The 17,710-nt window shown below is 38.6% G+C and overlaps 2 protein-coding genes across 4 annotated transcripts in view; one reads left to right on the top strand and one right to left on the bottom strand.

Moving 5' to 3' along the window:
• Positions 1-17,710, top strand: part of LOC108275122 (dedicator of cytokinesis protein 2) — a 131,406-nt gene that overhangs the window by 64,432 nt on the left and 49,264 nt on the right. For both annotated transcript variants that reach the window (XM_017485726.3, XM_017485725.3), the window contains exon 26: positions 6,163-6,258. In XM_017485726.3, the coding sequence (XP_017341215.1) occupies positions 6,163-6,258 (96 nt within the window). The remainder of the gene's footprint in view (positions 1-6,162; positions 6,259-17,710) is intronic.
• The window catches only part of insyn2b (inhibitory synaptic factor family member 2B), a 33,547-nt gene continuing 22,558 nt past the window's right edge, over positions 6,722-17,710 (bottom strand). For both annotated transcript variants that reach the window (XM_017485727.3, XM_017485728.3), the window contains exon 4: positions 6,722-9,190. In XM_017485727.3, coding sequence (XP_017341216.1) covers positions 9,028-9,190 — 163 coding nt within the window. In that variant the 3' untranslated portion in view covers positions 6,722-9,027. The remainder of the gene's footprint in view (positions 9,191-17,710) is intronic.

Here is a 17,710-nt window from a genome sequence, read left to right as displayed (position 1 = left end):
CTGTAATGCTTCCATCTGGAAGTCCAAGTCCAGGATCGAGTACCCCAACTCTACATATGGGCCATTAAGTTATTTAACCTCTGATATAACTGTATCCTACTCTTACTACACACTTTTAATCATACCTAATAAGTAATCATACTGTGGATTAGCCAGCTGACTATAACACATCTTGTACTTTGGTCAGGTCAGGTATTTGAATGCTACTCATTCCTGGGAAACGTGGCTAGTTTTAAATGTTGGAGATCTGAATAGCAGTTGAAGGTCTGAGCTCATAAGACTCAATGCCGTAACACGGATCCCTTCGGCTCCGGTAACAATGCAGAGAATTGCAATTTAATCATGGAATTAAAATGTTTGAACACATTCTGGATGTTGCTGGGGGTAAGAGAGAAGAAAGAAGACGAAATGAATATTTTAGAAGCCGAGAGGACGCAGGTGCTTCTCTTTTCCCCAAGCGTGCAAACAAGCATGCCGTCACTAACAGAGGTTCATTTTTCCACCTCTCATGGCAAGGAGCTTTTGCAGTGTGAGTGTATCTGATTAAGTTGTCACACTAAAGAGAGAGAGAGAGAGACAGAGACAGACACACACACAAACAAGGCTTTGGGAAGGATGAAGGGAATAGAGGTCTTTTTTATGGAATTTTGCCTGCAGGTGTGCTCATATGATATTTGAGTTTCAAATAGAGGGATTGAGTGATTGTTGATGCAAAGTGAAACACAATATGAATATGAAAATTGAAATTTTCTCTCTGCACTTCAATCCCTCACTTTATCCTCTTGTGCATCACATGAGACTGCCTACAGATGCTGGGCTTCAAAATCTCTTTGCCCTGGTGCTGGAGAGTGCGGTGCTGCTTTTGTGACTTGTTTTACACTTTTCTAAAAAGTGTATATTTTGTGAATTATTATCATTATATTATTATCACATACAAATATTTTTCTGATCTAAATCCTGATACTTAGCTGGAAATGAAAGATACACTGAATTATTTCATCTAATAGTATCTACTTTATTACTATATACACTATATACTGTAATGTGTGTGTATGTGTATATGTGTATATATATATATATATATATATATATATATATATGTGTGTGTGTGTGTGTGTATGTGTGTGTGTAATATATATATATATATATATATATATATATATATATATATATATATATATATATATATAAACATTCATATTGGCTTGAAGGGAAGAAAACCTGAATTAACTCGGTCGTGTGTATATTGGACAGCAGATGTTACCTGCCGTGCACACTTAATCATTGTAATTTCTGAACACTGCATCTTTTGACCAATCACACTGCAGAGGAGCTCATATCATACCCTGTGCTTCTGTGCCAAATAAATCACATACTCACCTTCTGGAGTGGGTGACATACTTTCTACTGGCTGTGTGTGTGTGTGTATGTGTGTGTGTGTGTGTGTGTGTGTGTGTGTGTGCGTGTGCGCATATCTACCTCCCACAGTCCCTTAATGACTTCTTGTCTGTTGTCTGTCTACTTATCTTAAAGAAGCAGACAGATGATGTCTAACTATTGTCACCTCTGTCTCATCCTCTCACAAAGAGAGAGTGAGTATAAATGTCAAAGAGAATGAAGAACTAAGAGAAATCTTGACCCGAGAACAGATTTGAAAAAAAAAAAAAAGAAAAATAGAAGGAGGATGAGGCGGAAACATAAGGCAGAGGGAAAGAAGACACAGAAGTACATAAAGGCATCATGCTCCATGCGTAACACTTTACATTAAAGAAGCGATTATTCGTTTTTAAAATCAATAATAAATATGGTAACTATATTAACTCTACAATGTTAAAGATTCCTAGGGGGAAATGTACAGTATCTACTGAATTACTGTACATTGGGTATGTATCAATTCTTTATTTCAGACTTCTCTTTATCATTTTTGGTCCCAGAAATGAACTCCGCCCCAAGTTGGAACAGAACTGCGTACCTCTGCCCCTTTTCCTTGTAAGGCAACATGATATGCATGCATAGTTTTAACATGGGGTGTACTCAGTTGAAAGTTTTGGAAAGGTTTTAGTTGCAATAGCAATTTGCCAGTAGGTGGCACTAAAAAATGCAAACTGTTCCTTTAAACAGTTACCCCCCCCGAACCAAAAAAATTCCAGGGGTTGGAGTCTGACCTGATCCAAATTATCCTACCTTGATGGAATCAAACCAAAAGGTCCAGGGGGGGTAATTCAGTGTGTTTCAACAGGATAAGTGTGTTTTCCCCCTTGGTGTACAGTCTTGTGGGTTAGGATTAGGGTTAGGTTTATAGGAGGAGTTGGATCAGGTTCAGCTCCACCCCCTGGACTTTTGGTTCAGCAGTGATGACTGTCTTCTCTTTTAAGGGTTGCATATCAATAATTTTTGTTATGCTTTTAAAGTCATTGATAACTCATAACAATTATTAAACTCATTTAACAAATGAATAGAATAGTATTTAGCAATGACTCGGTGAATGCACTTTTAACCAATAGTTTCATTTCTCATTATGTAGTCTATATGCTTATTAATTATCTGCTACTTAATGGTTATAATATCTAATGAACTGATAATCTCGTAAAACATCCCAGGAGGCTAATTGTGCATTAGTGCTGTTAATTGAGCTAATGGTCTCTTAACTAAACTAATGATCTATAAATACATTTAAATGTATAGTATAAAAATTATAACTACATTACACAATGTATAGACACCTGATTGAACATAATAAGACAATTTAATGTGTGCAACTGATGGAAAATGGCCAGTCAGACCGAAGGACTGTTTTTCACTGCAGGATCACAAAATGGAAACAAAAGTATAGCTGTGAATCATTAGCTGAATTAACAGATCATTAGCTTAATTAATAGTACTTATGCACAAATACTGGTAATGGTTCATTAACATTGTGGTAGCACTGTATTTTTTTATTTGGTAACTACCTACTACTTAATACGTATTTGTGTAGTAATTATGGTTCTGATAATGTCTGATTATGTCTGATACGTACTTCCATTCCTTATATATTGCAAATTCAAGTACATAGAAGCTTATGTGTTAACTGCGAGGTTGGTGCAACTGTGGAATAATTTAAGGCTGAATATGAAATGAATACAAGTAATCATTTCTGTAAATACCTATTAACTGATATGACAAAACCTTTATGTGAATATTACACATGCCGTTATTACTTTTAGGAAATAATTATGTATAAAAAATGTCCTTTACAACTTTGCAAATTTGGTGGTTTAACAAAAATGTGTGTGTGTATCTATCTATCTATCTATACATACATACATACAGTACATCCATAATTCTTATACCATCCCTTATATAGGTCATTTTCTCAATCCTCATTTTTTTAAGGTTTGTAACTAATGACCTTTTTGTATAAATGTAACAAATAATAAATAACACATAAAATAAGAATCTCTTTATTTCTCAAACCATGGGATTAGAATAGAAACTTTGTGCTAACGGCTGGTTTTATCAAGCTGAGAATGACTAATCTACAGTATTTTCTCATTAATTATTAGGACACAGGCTGGCTAAAGGCAGTCCAATGCAGTCATTATTGACATCATGTCTCTCTGAGCTGTGGGAGTTAGTAGTGTGTGAACATGCATCAGTCATGCAATTGAATAAAACAGTGTGTGACGAGAGGAGGCTCTATAAGTCTTCAGCTAAGAGAAAAGCTCGACTGTACATCATGCCTGTTATAGTTATTTATAATTAGACACTCTATATATTTTTGTCACTGTTTTTCTGCTAAACTATTTAAAGGCAGTTTTGAATGTTTAAGGCTTTAAAGCTTTAGGGTGTCTGTCATTTGGTCGGGTTGGATGTATAATACTGTATATTTGTAAACTGATTTCCTTTAAGTGCATTTGCTTGTGGAACGTATGACTTTTAGAGAAAAAAGGCTAAAGTTACCAAGTACAGATAGATGAACACTGAAGCTGCAGTCATAATTGATGTCATCTCTTCTGCTAATTATAAATAACAGTTACTAAAATGTTGATATGTAGCCAGTTCTCTCTGCAGATATAAGCTAGAATGCAGTTCAGCTAGTAAAGCAACCCAGTTGGGTATTGGGTAGAAACTCACTGTGGTGCCTAATTTACCAGTGTATTAGAAATGATAAGGTTAAAATATTTGATGGTCTCAGACGTTAAAGCCGTTTTAACTATAGGTTAAAGTTATAATAAATCACATGTTAGCTTGGCCACTATATCAGAGTCTTTTGATTTTGTTATTATAAGTTTCTTTTCAAAAGTATTTTATGATGGATTTAAAAGGTAAAGTCACAGATGTTCAGATTAGTTTTTCCATTTATTTACACACAGACATGGACTCTAAATACTATTGAGCTGGATTTTATATTTCTTCCCCAGGATCCCAGTAGAATTTCCCATCATTTACTTTTACTTCCACCATCTTTTACTTCACTTTGCTTGTGCCCTACATAAGGTACTGTACAACACAGTGAAGCTGTACAGCCTACCTACTGTGTGTACAGTGTGCATCTGACATTCAATACTGTGTTATAATTATATTTGTATAGTATTTTATTATTCATAGCTCAATCATTACAACCCAGTAATCACCAAATGGATTAGAGTATACGATGGGAAATGCTCACAAGCACTCAGCTACGATACGGATAGTCCCGGGCTAGGATTTGTTCAAGGGAAAAGTCGCATGTGTTCAAAACCGAGCAGTATCCTCAGTGCGAAGTGAAAATCAATAGTTTTTCCTTCACTACTTATGACTGCTAAGTTTATCAGTCATTCTCAGGAGGGTGTGAGATTTGAGATGGTGCAGGAATCTCTCAAGATGTCTGAATGACTGCTACAGCTATCCTCTGCAAGTCATTTCAGGTCTGGCACTTCTGTACTGCAGTGTTTAAAAGGATTTTGATGTGCTACTTGAAGTTAAGCTCGATTTGAGCTGCATGCGCAGAGCAGACTGCATATGACAAGCCTCCAGCAAACTCAGATCCACTCACCAGGATGGAGTCACACGGAGCATCTCAGACAGCTGCTTGGTCTGGATCAAACAGGTTTCATTTGGACAAATCTACAGTCGAAAGCAGAAGGAGAAAGCGCCAGAGGCAAGGCTAATGCGTATGACTGAAACTGTGTGCTGCAGTCTAGGAAGAATCGTCATCGTTTCACAACATGTTTACAGCTCATCAGAGAATGCCGATCATGTAGGATATCATGGTGCCCTGCTCACAAGATGTACACACACACACACGTTTCTTACATACTTTCTTCTGGGAGATTAAATGAAGTTCCTCCATGCAGTCTGTTGCAGAACAGGAGAGCCAGCGGAGCCCCAGAGAATCAAACAGAGACCAGCTTAAAATGCAGAACCATTCCCTCATCTTTTCAGTGTCCTTACAGACACACACCATACACAGACAAACCCCCCCCCCAACACACACACACACACACACACACACACACACACACACACACGCACACACTCATACCATCTTCATTCCTTCAGAGCTATTATGTGTTCCTCAATAATGATAGTGTTATTGAGGTCTTAATTGTAACCTTTTATGTCTCTGTGGAGTATAAAAGAATATTGTGTGTGTGTGTGTGTGTGTGTGTTAGTAGGAGGATATTGTGCTTAAGTGAAATGCTATTAAAATCAGATGTCACTTTATAGTATACCAGCCATGGCTCTGGACTCCCCCGCCTTTTTTTTTTTTTGGTCTATTTTTCTGCCGGTGCAATTCATCATGCAGAGAAAAAACTTTCCCATTTGTCACTTCATAAGCACCTCTTTTTGTAGTTTGTCGCCTGAATCTCGGTGCCACTTGAATTACTTCTTGGAAATTGCCACCTGTTTTTAGAAGGGTCATTTGAAACAAGCTTGTAAAACATTGCACATTTTCTTCACTTCTTAAGAACAAAATACAGTTATCTGGTACATTCGATAGGCGGCCTACACAGGGCATGGTAGTGCATTTTGAATGGTGTTGTCAGTGCATGCATATGTGAGTGTGGTCGTAATATATGTTATGTTTTTCTCATAGGGTTAATAGAAGTATCTTTATATATATGTGTATATATGTATGTATATATAAAATATAAAAAGTTAATTTTATCTGTTGTTTGCCTTTCTGTTTGATTAAAGGGGGACACGTTTCAGCATGTTCAGGACATTGTGACGTCTCTGCTGAGGACGATAAACCGCACAGTCATCACCATGGGCCGAGAGCACACCCTCATTGTGAGTCCCCCATGCTTGTTGGCCATTTCCCTTCCTCTTATGTCTTTTTCATGATGTTCTGCATTGTGTTGTGGACGTCTATTGCTGTGTAGGCTCAGGTTAGAGCTATTTATCACAACTATTCCTTCCTCTATTTTCATCGCCAAGTTCTTTTCCAGAGCTCCAGTTGATCTATTCATTCGGGCTGGACGTAAATTATCCTTTAAAAGCTTCTCTTAATGGTCCGTTTTTAAACTGGCTACTAAACACACATCTTTGTTGATGTGTGTTGTATTAAAAAAACACACACACACACATTAGTTGTCGTTCCTACAGCCTTGAAAGCTTTTGCTCTGTCTTAAATCCAGCTATCGCATTCTTCAATGCTTTTGAAGGTTTTTGTGCTCACGTGGTGCTGAGAAGTAAGGACAGCAGTGTGTAGCCTTTGCCATGTGTTGAACACACACAACATATTTCCACAGACTGCATCAAAATACATATTTTATTCATATCATCCCAAATAAACCAGTTACAAACAGCTGTGGCTACAGCTAAAGGGAGGCAGGGAGAATCATGGGTAATGTCATCTTAGCCTATTAAAATAGCAGCTTACAAAAATACATTAATGGAGATGTGTTTACGATCAAGACAGAAAAACAGTGGAAGACTGTGTGTGTGTGTGTGTGTGCGCGTGTGTGCGTGCGTGTGCATCCGTTTCACTAATGAAGTCACACTGTGAAATTATAATGCATATACATTGTAATTTTTCTCATCTGTGTCAGGTACATGTCACATTAGTCTCAAAAAATATATTGCTACGGAGAGCAACTTGGACAGGTGGTAATGTGAGGGAGCCGGGCTTAAAGGAATACTCCACTTTTTCATCCTAATCTCTTTTTCTGCACCTATGAGATTAGCACATATTTCCCTGTATATAGAAAAGAACATTGGTTCACTCCACACTCTAAAGGGCAAATGTTGAATTCAATAGAAGTTTCAGTGATGTGCCTAGATACTTTTGTATTTTTCCTAACTAAAATGTCATGAGGAGAGTAATCATAAACTTGTTTGACTCCCTTATCTCACTCACCATACATTATTAGATGATATTAATATTGTTTTCCTCCATTTTCTCCCCAAACTGGTCACCTGCTAATTCTCATCTGCTAGCTAAAAGGCTAAAGCGGCGTTCACGCTAGACTTTCATCATGAGAAATTTCTTCGGAGACCGTTGCGAATATGGACGGCAACCGGATCTGACGTCACACGGCGACGTTAAAATATACCATGTATTCCTGTATGAAGCAACACCGCAATCCAGGCAACTTCTCTTTTGATGTTGAGTTTCTATTCTTGTAAAGCTGTGTTGTATAAAATGGTGTAAAACGGGAAGGTGCGACACCACTATAATCGGTGGTGTTCTTGGTATTTCTGAAGCGGTCACGCCATGACGTGTTGATCTTCTGTTGGTCACATGTCTTCATGTGAAACGAATTCGCAGGTCAGAGTTCACCAAATTTGAACTTTGGAAGGCAGTGAAAATGTGAAATGTCTTCGCACGAGCTTGTGTTTCTGGTCTCCAGCGTTCTCGTGTGTATGAACAAAAGTCAACGGAATGAAAAGTGTAGTGTAATCACCCCTTAACGTCTTTCAAACTGCTGTTCATCACTAAGCAGCGTAACACACTCAGAGAAAAGTGCTATCTGCCCTCTTCCACATACACGAGCAAACAAACTCCTACGATTGGCTATTGCCGCTGTGATTGAGAGGAGAGAGAAAATCTGCTATCCCTCCCACCGTGAGAGAATGGCAGATTTTTCTCCCTTGGCCACAGATGGCTGTGGCATCGCTAGGAGTCGAACTTGTGATCTCCTCGTATGATAGGGTGAATATTCCTGGTTTAATAACTACTGGTTTCTGGTCAATCAAAAACTGGGACTGGGCAGCACATTGGAGCTTTTACTTGCCTAGAGGGCTAGCTAACAAATTTATGATATGTCCACCCCTGTACTAATATGGTAGATAGAGATTAGGATGAAAAATGATGGAATATTAACCAAAACTTCAAAATTCTAACGCTGGAATGTGCGAATCCTGCACCGCCCTTTTGAAGACGGTCACACTTGAAGCAACCAGTTGAAAAAATTTGATTGTAATCTGATCTACTCACAATAAGATTCCTAGAACCACTTAGACTGCAGTTAGTGCAGACTAAGTCTACATATCGCCTTCAGTCAGGGAATACAGTGTTGAAATATCGCTATTCGAGACAGATTGTCTCTATTGGGTTAGCATTCCGGCAGTCACCGTGAAGGGCAGTATTGATTGAATCACAGTTCTGTCACTCATCAAGGAGAGCCTATTGACTGCCTGAGTCTTCACCGCTTGGCTCTCTTGGGGCTTCAGACATGTCTTACACTTTCTGTTATCCTGGTAGGTATGCCTGTCCAGTCGTGAAAAGGGCACAAAAAGAACTTCTTGGAGTAAAAGAAGAGCGAAAATCAAAGCCATTGTTTTCGGGACTTGGCCACATGTGACGTGAGATTATTGTTCCATGATCTTTTATTTTCATGAACAGCTGCATTCTAGAAAGGAATCTAATATCTCCATGATGACAGTGCTGGTGTAACTCCATAATTACAAGTCAAAACTTTTCCACACCTAAAAGCCACGAGCTCATAGAGCTGTTCCTTGGCTACGAACAAGTCTCCTGTAATTGGAATGCACAGAGCCTCTCGCTGTAATAGCGATGCGCACGGTAATCATTGCCTTGGTAGCCATTGCTGAGGGCTATAGCCACCAGAAGCACTTCTTACGGAGTTTCTTGATGCGGTTCTTGTTCCGTGGTCGAGAGGGGTCAGTTTTAGGAAATGAAGCAACATCGTATTCCATGTCCAGTGCCTCAAGGACACTCTGGAAGCGGCCCTCCTGCAGACGGAAATCATGCTCCACACTACATAAAGAGAGGGAGAGAGAGAGATATACAGTACGTGGATCACTGCAGTCTTACAAACTCAGCAAAGAATCTTGATGTCACTATAAACGTTTATGATTTAATCCTTTTGGGGGAATAAACTTCAGTTGCGCAGACTGGTCAAAGTGTGAAAATTGTTGCTGTAGCACTTTTGGCTGCAGCCTTTTTTTTTTTTTTTTTTTTTTTTTTTTTTTAAAGAAACAGTGAAGAGCTAGTGAAAGGGAAGTGCTAATATATTACTAAATAATAATACTAAGCCTATCATTTTCCAATATGCAATGATTAGATTAGTACAGTTCTATCTGATTAAGAAAAATCCTATGGAAAAAAACCCCTAAAGTAATGTGACACAGAAGCATAATGAATTATTAAAACAATCCCCCAGGATTACAAACTCAAACTGAAATTAATATTTTCTTTGGATAAACATTGGTTATCATGCGTGTGTGTGTGTGTGTGTGTGTGTGTGTGTGTGTGTGTGTGTGTGTGTTTAAAGAGTGTTTGATTTCCCTCCTCTGCAGGCTGTAATTGCTATGTGCTGCACTGTTAAACACTGCATTACTGATGAAACGTGTGCATTTCTGTGGAACCTCATCCTCTGTAGGTGGACAGGTTTGGTTTTTTTTTTTTTGTTGCCCCCATCATAACTTGCGGTTTTCACACGTACTGCTCATATATGCGATGTGACTTGGTGTGTAAATCTCAAATAGGACTGGAATAAAAATATCAGTAAAAGAGATATCACATAAGGGCATTATTCCAGACAAAGTAGCAGTTTCACAATGCGTATCATTTTTGTTTTTAACCCGGGATGATGTCATCACCCACCATCAAGAACACCCCTCGCCCCTTTTAGCCCTGCCAGTACCGCCCATATGTATGCCCATGTGAAATATTGCTTGCTGTCCATGGTCTCACACTCAAGTCATACAAAATGATCAACTTTTAACAGAATTCATCCTCATCTCCCTTGTTTTTATAAATCCACACAAATTTCTAATGTGATCAAGTTGTTACAACAGAATCACCAGGAGAATGTGGCGTTTCTCATTTCCATATTAATCTAATCTGGATTTCTCCATGAGATTTAAAGTGGTTCTATTCTTCGCCTTTTTCAGTTATTGAATGGTATTTTAAAGTGTCTTTAATGTGGCATTTGTGGCTTTTGATTATCACGTGATTTATTGCTCACGATTGAAAGCTATGTAAATATATAGTCTGCAGAATAGGTTTTGGGTACCATTATTCATTTGAGCTTTGTATTCTGAATTCTGTGCATGCTTTGATAATTAATTGAGCTCACTAGCTAATGCGTTACTCAAAAGAGTTTTACCAAACAAAGCTTTGTTGTCACCTCAGTAACGAATGCTTGACTTTGGACTAAAGCAAGAAAAAATGAGACATATTTCATCTCTTTCATCATCTATTTCATGTCTTTGAGGCAGCTATGACAGCCTGTTTGTCGTACCTAAGACAAACAACAGGCCAACATGAAACATTAATCATACCTTGTACTCACACAAAAACACACACACACACACACACTCTCTCTCTCTCTCTCATGCGTTCATGTTAGCCGAGAGCAGTATACTCATAGATCACTATCCTGCTTCTTATCTTAACAGCTCACCCAATTCACCCACCACAGTCACCCCCTCTGTCTACTTCCCTCCATATTTCCTCCTTTCTGGCTTAAGCCTTTCGTGTGCTGTCTCTAATCCTGTGATCCTTCCTGCATGGTTCTTTCTCTTTTTTCTCTTACAGGCAGGACATGCTGGTGTTGGAACGATATTGTTGTCTTTATCTGTGCTAGTGAGGAGAGGTACATAATGACCTATTTAATCCTGCAGAGGACTGCATGCTCTGATACTAAACCTACTCACTGCTATCTATGAGGGGCCAATCACTTTGTGTGTGTGTGTGTGAGAGAGAGAGAGAGAGACAGGGACAGAAGGACTCTGCACTCTATAGACGTTACCACTATCGACTTTCGCAGGCCAGTCAGATCTAAATCAAGCTGAATAGAACTAATGCTGTTAAGAAAAAGGAAGAAGAGCACAAGAGGAGAGGAAAAAGGACATTGTAGAGTTCTTTCTATTAGAATGAAAACATGAATGTACAGTGTGTGCCCCCATTCCCTTAATAATGCGTGTAGCCATTGCTTTATATAAATTAGGTATTGGCACCTAGTATCGAGTGATTGGCAATCAATTTGGAGTTCACAAAAATGAAAAAGGGTGTTTATCTGTTCTGCAAGGGAATGGTCAAATTGCCGATAAAAAAAATCTCATTAAAATACGCAAGACGTGAACATACGCACCAGTGCACTGCGCATGTGCACAGGGTATTTTGGATTCTGATTGAGAAAATAATAGGATTCTAGCGTTTACATGGAATAAACCACCCCTTCTAATCCGACCAACATTTCATTCGGATCGAGCTCGATGAAGGTGTTTTTCATGAAGGCTTTTCATGAAGGCTTTTTTTTTTTTTTACTATCGGATTATTTGGTTGCATGTAAACGTAGCCACACAGATGACACTGAGATGATGTGATTATTTTTTAGTAAGACATAGCCACAAGATATATTATTTTATTGAGATAATACTTTGAGGCCACAAACTAAATGAGACGGTAAACTAAGGCGTGACCATGAATTGTATAATGACATACTTAATACATGGCCTCTAGGCAATTATTTGGCAGGAACTGAGGAAAAAAGTCTATTCTTATAGCCATCTCGCAAACTGCAGTGACTCCGGTAGGTCTTTATGTACCCTTCCAAGATTCAATTAAAGTGTAATATTAAACTGTAAATCGTTTCCATTCTCAAGTTTCTGTGGATAAAATGGTCTAATTCAATTGATTACCCTGCACTTACCCAATTTAAAATACAATAGCTGGCATGAGAAACTGAATAAATGCACATTTGAATGTTTAAGATGACGTAACACAAGTCTATCGTGTACATTTGTTTTTGCTTTTTTTTTTTTTTTTTTTGCAAATTCTTCCACAGTTTTCCAACTAAATCTAAAATAAAATATGTGTTCTAAACATCATATCAGCCTTAACTAGTTTATTTCTAACACGCCGTTATTGAAGTCTCTCATTTTCTGTGGCTGAATCTCAAATGTTATTCTATTGCCTAAATAGTGTACTACATAGGTTCTACAACACCGTTCTGTACCTATAAATCCTCACAGAACACATTTACGAGCTAAAAAAAAAAAAGAAATCTGTTTTGAGATAGACCAAATAAGAACAGCGCAGAGGTCACCCTTCCTATCTGAGCACGTTATCTCAAGAATATCATCAACACCTGGGGTCTCATTTATCAAAGCATGCATAGAACGAGTTTTAATTCTGTGCGTAAGAACCGTCAGTATGCATAAGAAAATTAGGATTTATCACACGTGCACATGCAAAGCGGTAGGCACTGGCTGCTGATAAATCCTACATGTTGTTAATTGCTCTGTTCATACATTGCCACACTCATTTACATAAGTAAATGCCCCCAAATTGCTGTATATGGTAAACTACTTCCTTTTACAATGGTAAATTATGGCTGTGTGCAAACTGTTGCCCCAGGTACATCTGGAGAAGCTGAGGTGGTGTGAAAATCCCTTAGTGTTGTTTCTGCTGCCGTATTTATAAATGTAATCTACTGTATTGCGATGTGAGTGATTATAAGTACATGTGAAGCATGTGCAATTATTCAGCACATAGATGGACGAAAAATGCCAGACCCGTCTCCAATTTCATGTTAAAATGTGCCTGTGGCTAAAAACCTTAGAGTAGAAAGGACTTGAGTGTGCAAGTCCTCCTAAACATAGGGCAAGTTCACGTAGCTGGCAGTTCAACTAAAATGGCAAGCAAAATTGACCGATGAGCCACTCGTCACTCAGCATTTCCCCCGTCCTTAAAAACACGTTTCCTGTGCAAAGCTGCATGAGACAAATCTTCGACCTCTAGATCACCTTGTTGTGAGCTCCACAGTCAACAATTATTGACATGATTGACAAAAAGTGGGATGGGAGCTCCTCTTACACATTCCTACCACTAGGGCTTTCTTCCTGCGCATGGTCAGGAGTAGTTCTAAATGTACGCACATCCTCACACACAAGAAGAACTTGATAAATCACAGTCTGCTTGGAAATGTGCATGTGCATGGTATACACACAAAACTATGCATACGCAAGGTTGAAAAATGAAACCCGTGGACACTAAACCCAGTCTACTAATTACTGAAAACAATTAGTTTTCAGTTTTCAGATGGCTCTAGGAAACAAACAAAACAACAAAACACAACAAAACAAACCCCAATACACAAGAAAAAATAAGCTGATTGTTACTTTGAGAAGTTGTTATTTTGGATGGTAAAATTCAACTTGGCAAAGAACATCACATTTTATTGACATCAATGTGATGTGAGACACCATGTGATTCAGTCTGATCTAGATCCATCTCAATTTATTTTTGACCAGGGCAAGTTTAGAAGAACCCTAGAACATAGTCAGCACGCAAGCCACCTTTAGAGCATGGGTGTCCAATCTTTAGTGCATGCATGCATGGGTGTCCAATCTTTAGTGCATGGGGGGTCCAATCTTTAGCGCATGGGGGGTCCAATCTTTAGCGCATGGGGGGTCCAATCTTTAGCGCATGGGGGGGCCAATATTTAGTGCATGGGTGTGCAATTTTTAGTGCATGGGTGTCCAATCTTTAGTGCATGGGTGTCCAATCTTTAGTGCATGGGTGTCCAATCTTTACTGTATGGGTGTGCAGTTTTTAGTGCATGGGTGTGCAGTTTTTAGTGCATGGGTGTCCAATCTTTAATGCCTGGGTGTCCAATTTTTAGTGCATGGGTGTCCAATCTTTAATGCCTGGGTGTCCAATTTTTAGTGCATGGGTGTACAATCTTTAATGCCTGGGTGTCCAATTTTTAGTGCATGGGTGTACAATCTTTAGTGCCTGGGTGTCCAATTTTTAGTGCATGGGTGTACAATCTTTAGTGCCTGGGTGTCCAATTTTTAGTGCATGGGTGTCCAATCTTTAGTGCATGGGTGTGCAATCTTTAGTGCATGGGTGTGCCATCTTTAGTGCATGGGTGTGCAATCTTTAGTGCCTGGGTGTCCAATTTTTAGTGCATGGGTGTCCAATCTTTAGTGCATGGGTGTGCAATTTTTAGTGCCTGGGTGTCCAATTTTTAGTGCATGGGTGTCCAATCTTTAGTGCATGGGTGTGCAGTTTTTAGTGCATGGGTGTGCAATCTTTAGTGCATGGGTGTGCAGTTTTTAGCGCATGGATGTCCAAAGGCAGAACTATCGGTATTGGTTATCGGTGTTGGCCGATATCACTCTGAATAATCGGTTATCGGTATCGGCTGAGAAAATTAGTATCGGTGCATCTCCACTAGTAACCATCTGGGCTGTTTATTAGTGAGAATAGTGAGGTTTGTGAGGCAGCAGGGCAGAGAGGATCCACTTCACTGCTGCTTGTTAAAGGTGTGCTGTATGCAGTGAATTTTATTAGTGCAGGCGATCATTTATCAGGATAAATGGAAACGAATCTTCTTAATGAAGCATAGACACAGCAAGCACAAAACATTAATGCACGCTTATTGTATTCGTCAATGCACATTTGTTATGCCTTGTGAATTTAATGAATATTTAAATAGATTTGATCAAATGCAATGCAAAGTCATGTTATTTTGCATCTTACTAATTAGAAATAATTAAGCCATAGTTAGGCAAAGGAGAACTCTGCTCACAATATAGCAAATTATTCTGGTTCAGAATTTCTTTTTTTAAATAATTAAATAAAAATGTCTAAACAATCAGAGGGCACAGATCGCACAGAGCACCCGCAGGCAGCAGCTTGTACTGTAATCTGCCCCTGTGAAGGGGGATAAAGCAAAGAAGGAGGAAAGGTGAAGAGGCAAGATGGATAAAACGAAGAGAAAGTGGATAGAAAGCATAAATAAATGATGTGCAAGAGTGTCTACGCTTTTAAAAAAATCTCTCTAAAGCTGTGCCTGTCTCCAGAGATAGAAGGGTTGGAAGAATAATATTTATCTCCAGAAATCATAAGCCAATGGTTTATGCCAGGCTAGGAATAATGCTGTGTGTGTTTGTGTGTGTGTGTGTGTGTGTGTGTGTGTGAATCTGATAAAGAGAAATGATGTGAGTGCAAATAGATCTTTTTGATTTAGTATTCTGGCTGTAAAGCACACAGCGGCATTTGTGATGTGCGTATAAACCAAACCCACTAAAAGCATTTTGTGCTTATCACACTGTGTTATTATGCTGGAGAAAACGTATGTATGTGGAGCATTGTCGGAGAGTGCGTGTGTGTGTGTGTGGGTGTTTGTGTGTGTGTGTGGTCTCAATTGTTGTGAGATAAAGCTTGAGTAGAAAAGCTTCTGAAATTTAATTGATTCCCGAGGCAGGCTTCACCTGTGTGCGTGTGTGCGTGTGTGCATGTGTGCGTGTGTGTGTGTGTGTGTGTGTGTGTGCAAAAGAGAGCAGGAGACTTGGACCTTTGAAGCTAGTGCGTGAACATGTGTGCGAGTGTCTAAATATGTATGCCAAAATCCAAAATGTCTTTGTGTGTGCTGGTTTGAAATTCCAAATGGTCCAGCGATGTTGATGCTTTTCATCCTAGCAGGACAGAATGTGATAGAGCTTCCAGCGAGAGAGACAGAGAGAGAGAGAGAGAGAGAGAGCGAGAGAGAGAAAGAGAAACACAAACACTGGAACATCCCTGTGCTTTTGAGGACATCCAAGTCCCCAAAGTACATATTTGAGTCTTAGTGTGTGTTCTCATTACGTGTGTGTGTTTGAGTGCATCCACATCCCGTAGGGTTTAATTTCTTTTAACTGCAAGTGTGAACTCGCTTAATGTTAATGACGAGCCCTGCAGAACAGCCTTCAGAGCTCAATGCTGCAACACATGCACTTATTAAACTTAGCCTCCTCTTCACATAAATAACCTCTCCCGCATACATACAGCTCTCTTAATTGCATCTGTGTGTGTGTGTGCGTGTGTGTGCGTGTGTGTGTGTGTGTGTGTATGTGTGTGTGTGTGTGTGTGTGTTCAGCTTTGATAAGTTACAGTACATTAAATGAATGGTTGGTGAAAAATCAAATTTACATAATTACCCACTTATGCCTATAGTGGATTGTTGGTGTCTGTCATTTGCTTCTTTAGTTGTACATTGGAGCTCCGAGGCCAAAGAAACATGTAATGGAAGTCTATTTGACGGCAGATTTGATGACATGATTTCCAACATGAAATATTGTCTGTGCATTCATTCTTATTATACCACAGGGCTGTTGAAAGGTATGAATTTAATTGGTCATAAGGGTTCGAGTCATTTTCTATAAGAGCAGCTCCGACAATAGTGCTGGCTGTAATCCAGATCACCGCTTTATATTGATGTGCTCGTTCAAATATGTTATATTTTCTGTAGTTATACGTAACTCATTCCAATGGGCTTGTGTGTCCGACAGTTTACACAATCTAAGATTAATAAACATATTAAAATGTGGCTTGCTATTTAAAGAAGCAAAAGTGTAATAATGGACATGATGACGTTTTCTGTAAAGAGACATTTATGGAAGGACTCTCAGGTGTCAGCACTTTGTAACAGTTTTTTTTTTTTTTTTTTTCCCCAGACATGGGAACGTATTCAGGACTAAAGATTTTGTGATTTCTGGTTTCTCAGTAACTGGACAAGCTGCATTTTGTTTTGTTTTATTAACTTCAAGAGAGAGAGAAAGAAAGACAGGCTAATGAGGGAATGACCGTGTACAATATATCTGCTGTAACGTAAGTGATGACAAGACTGAACTTGGTTAACAGACATTTCACAACATTAAATGTAACTGTAAACTGATTTTAAAAAAGTAGGATGTTTGTTAATTAATGGAAATTTTTAATTGTTGGCAACTTGCTATGGTTTAAGAAGATTAAAACACTTTGCAGCGTGCTCTTATAGGAAAATAATCCACAGTTAGCAGTAATGCCACTTTTTGTCGAGCTGCATCACACTGCCCTGTCCTGGATTATTTTCCTAAATTAAATGTGTGAATATAGACTATCCCTGCTATTGTATAAAACAGATCTTTTAAAATAAGACTGCAGAAAAGAGTTGTAGGTAAAGATGCACCGATACTAAATTTCTCAGCCGATACGATAACCGATTATTCAGAGTGATATCGGCCGATACCGATAGTTCTGCCTTTTATACTTGATGTTAAATGAATAATAATTAATTCCATAATTCTGAAAGAAATGCAAATAAAAACTTTATTCTCTCCATTTCAAAAAGTTGTTTCACAGTAACTGGTCTCATAAACAGAAAACACATTCCTCTAATTAACATTAACACATTAACATTTAGTTCTGAAGATTAAAATAAAATTTCTTAACTTAGTGATTGTTATTAATTCATATTAACAGAATTAATTGACTGAGTTGTAAAAATCCTCCTGTTAGTCT

This window comes from Ictalurus punctatus, chromosome 14 (assembly GCF_001660625.3).
Source record: "Ictalurus punctatus breed USDA103 chromosome 14, Coco_2.0, whole genome shotgun sequence".
Taxonomy (NCBI): domain Eukaryota; kingdom Metazoa; phylum Chordata; class Actinopteri; order Siluriformes; family Ictaluridae; genus Ictalurus; species Ictalurus punctatus.
Note: the sequence above shows the minus strand (reverse complement) of the source record. Positions and strands in the feature narration are given on the sequence as shown.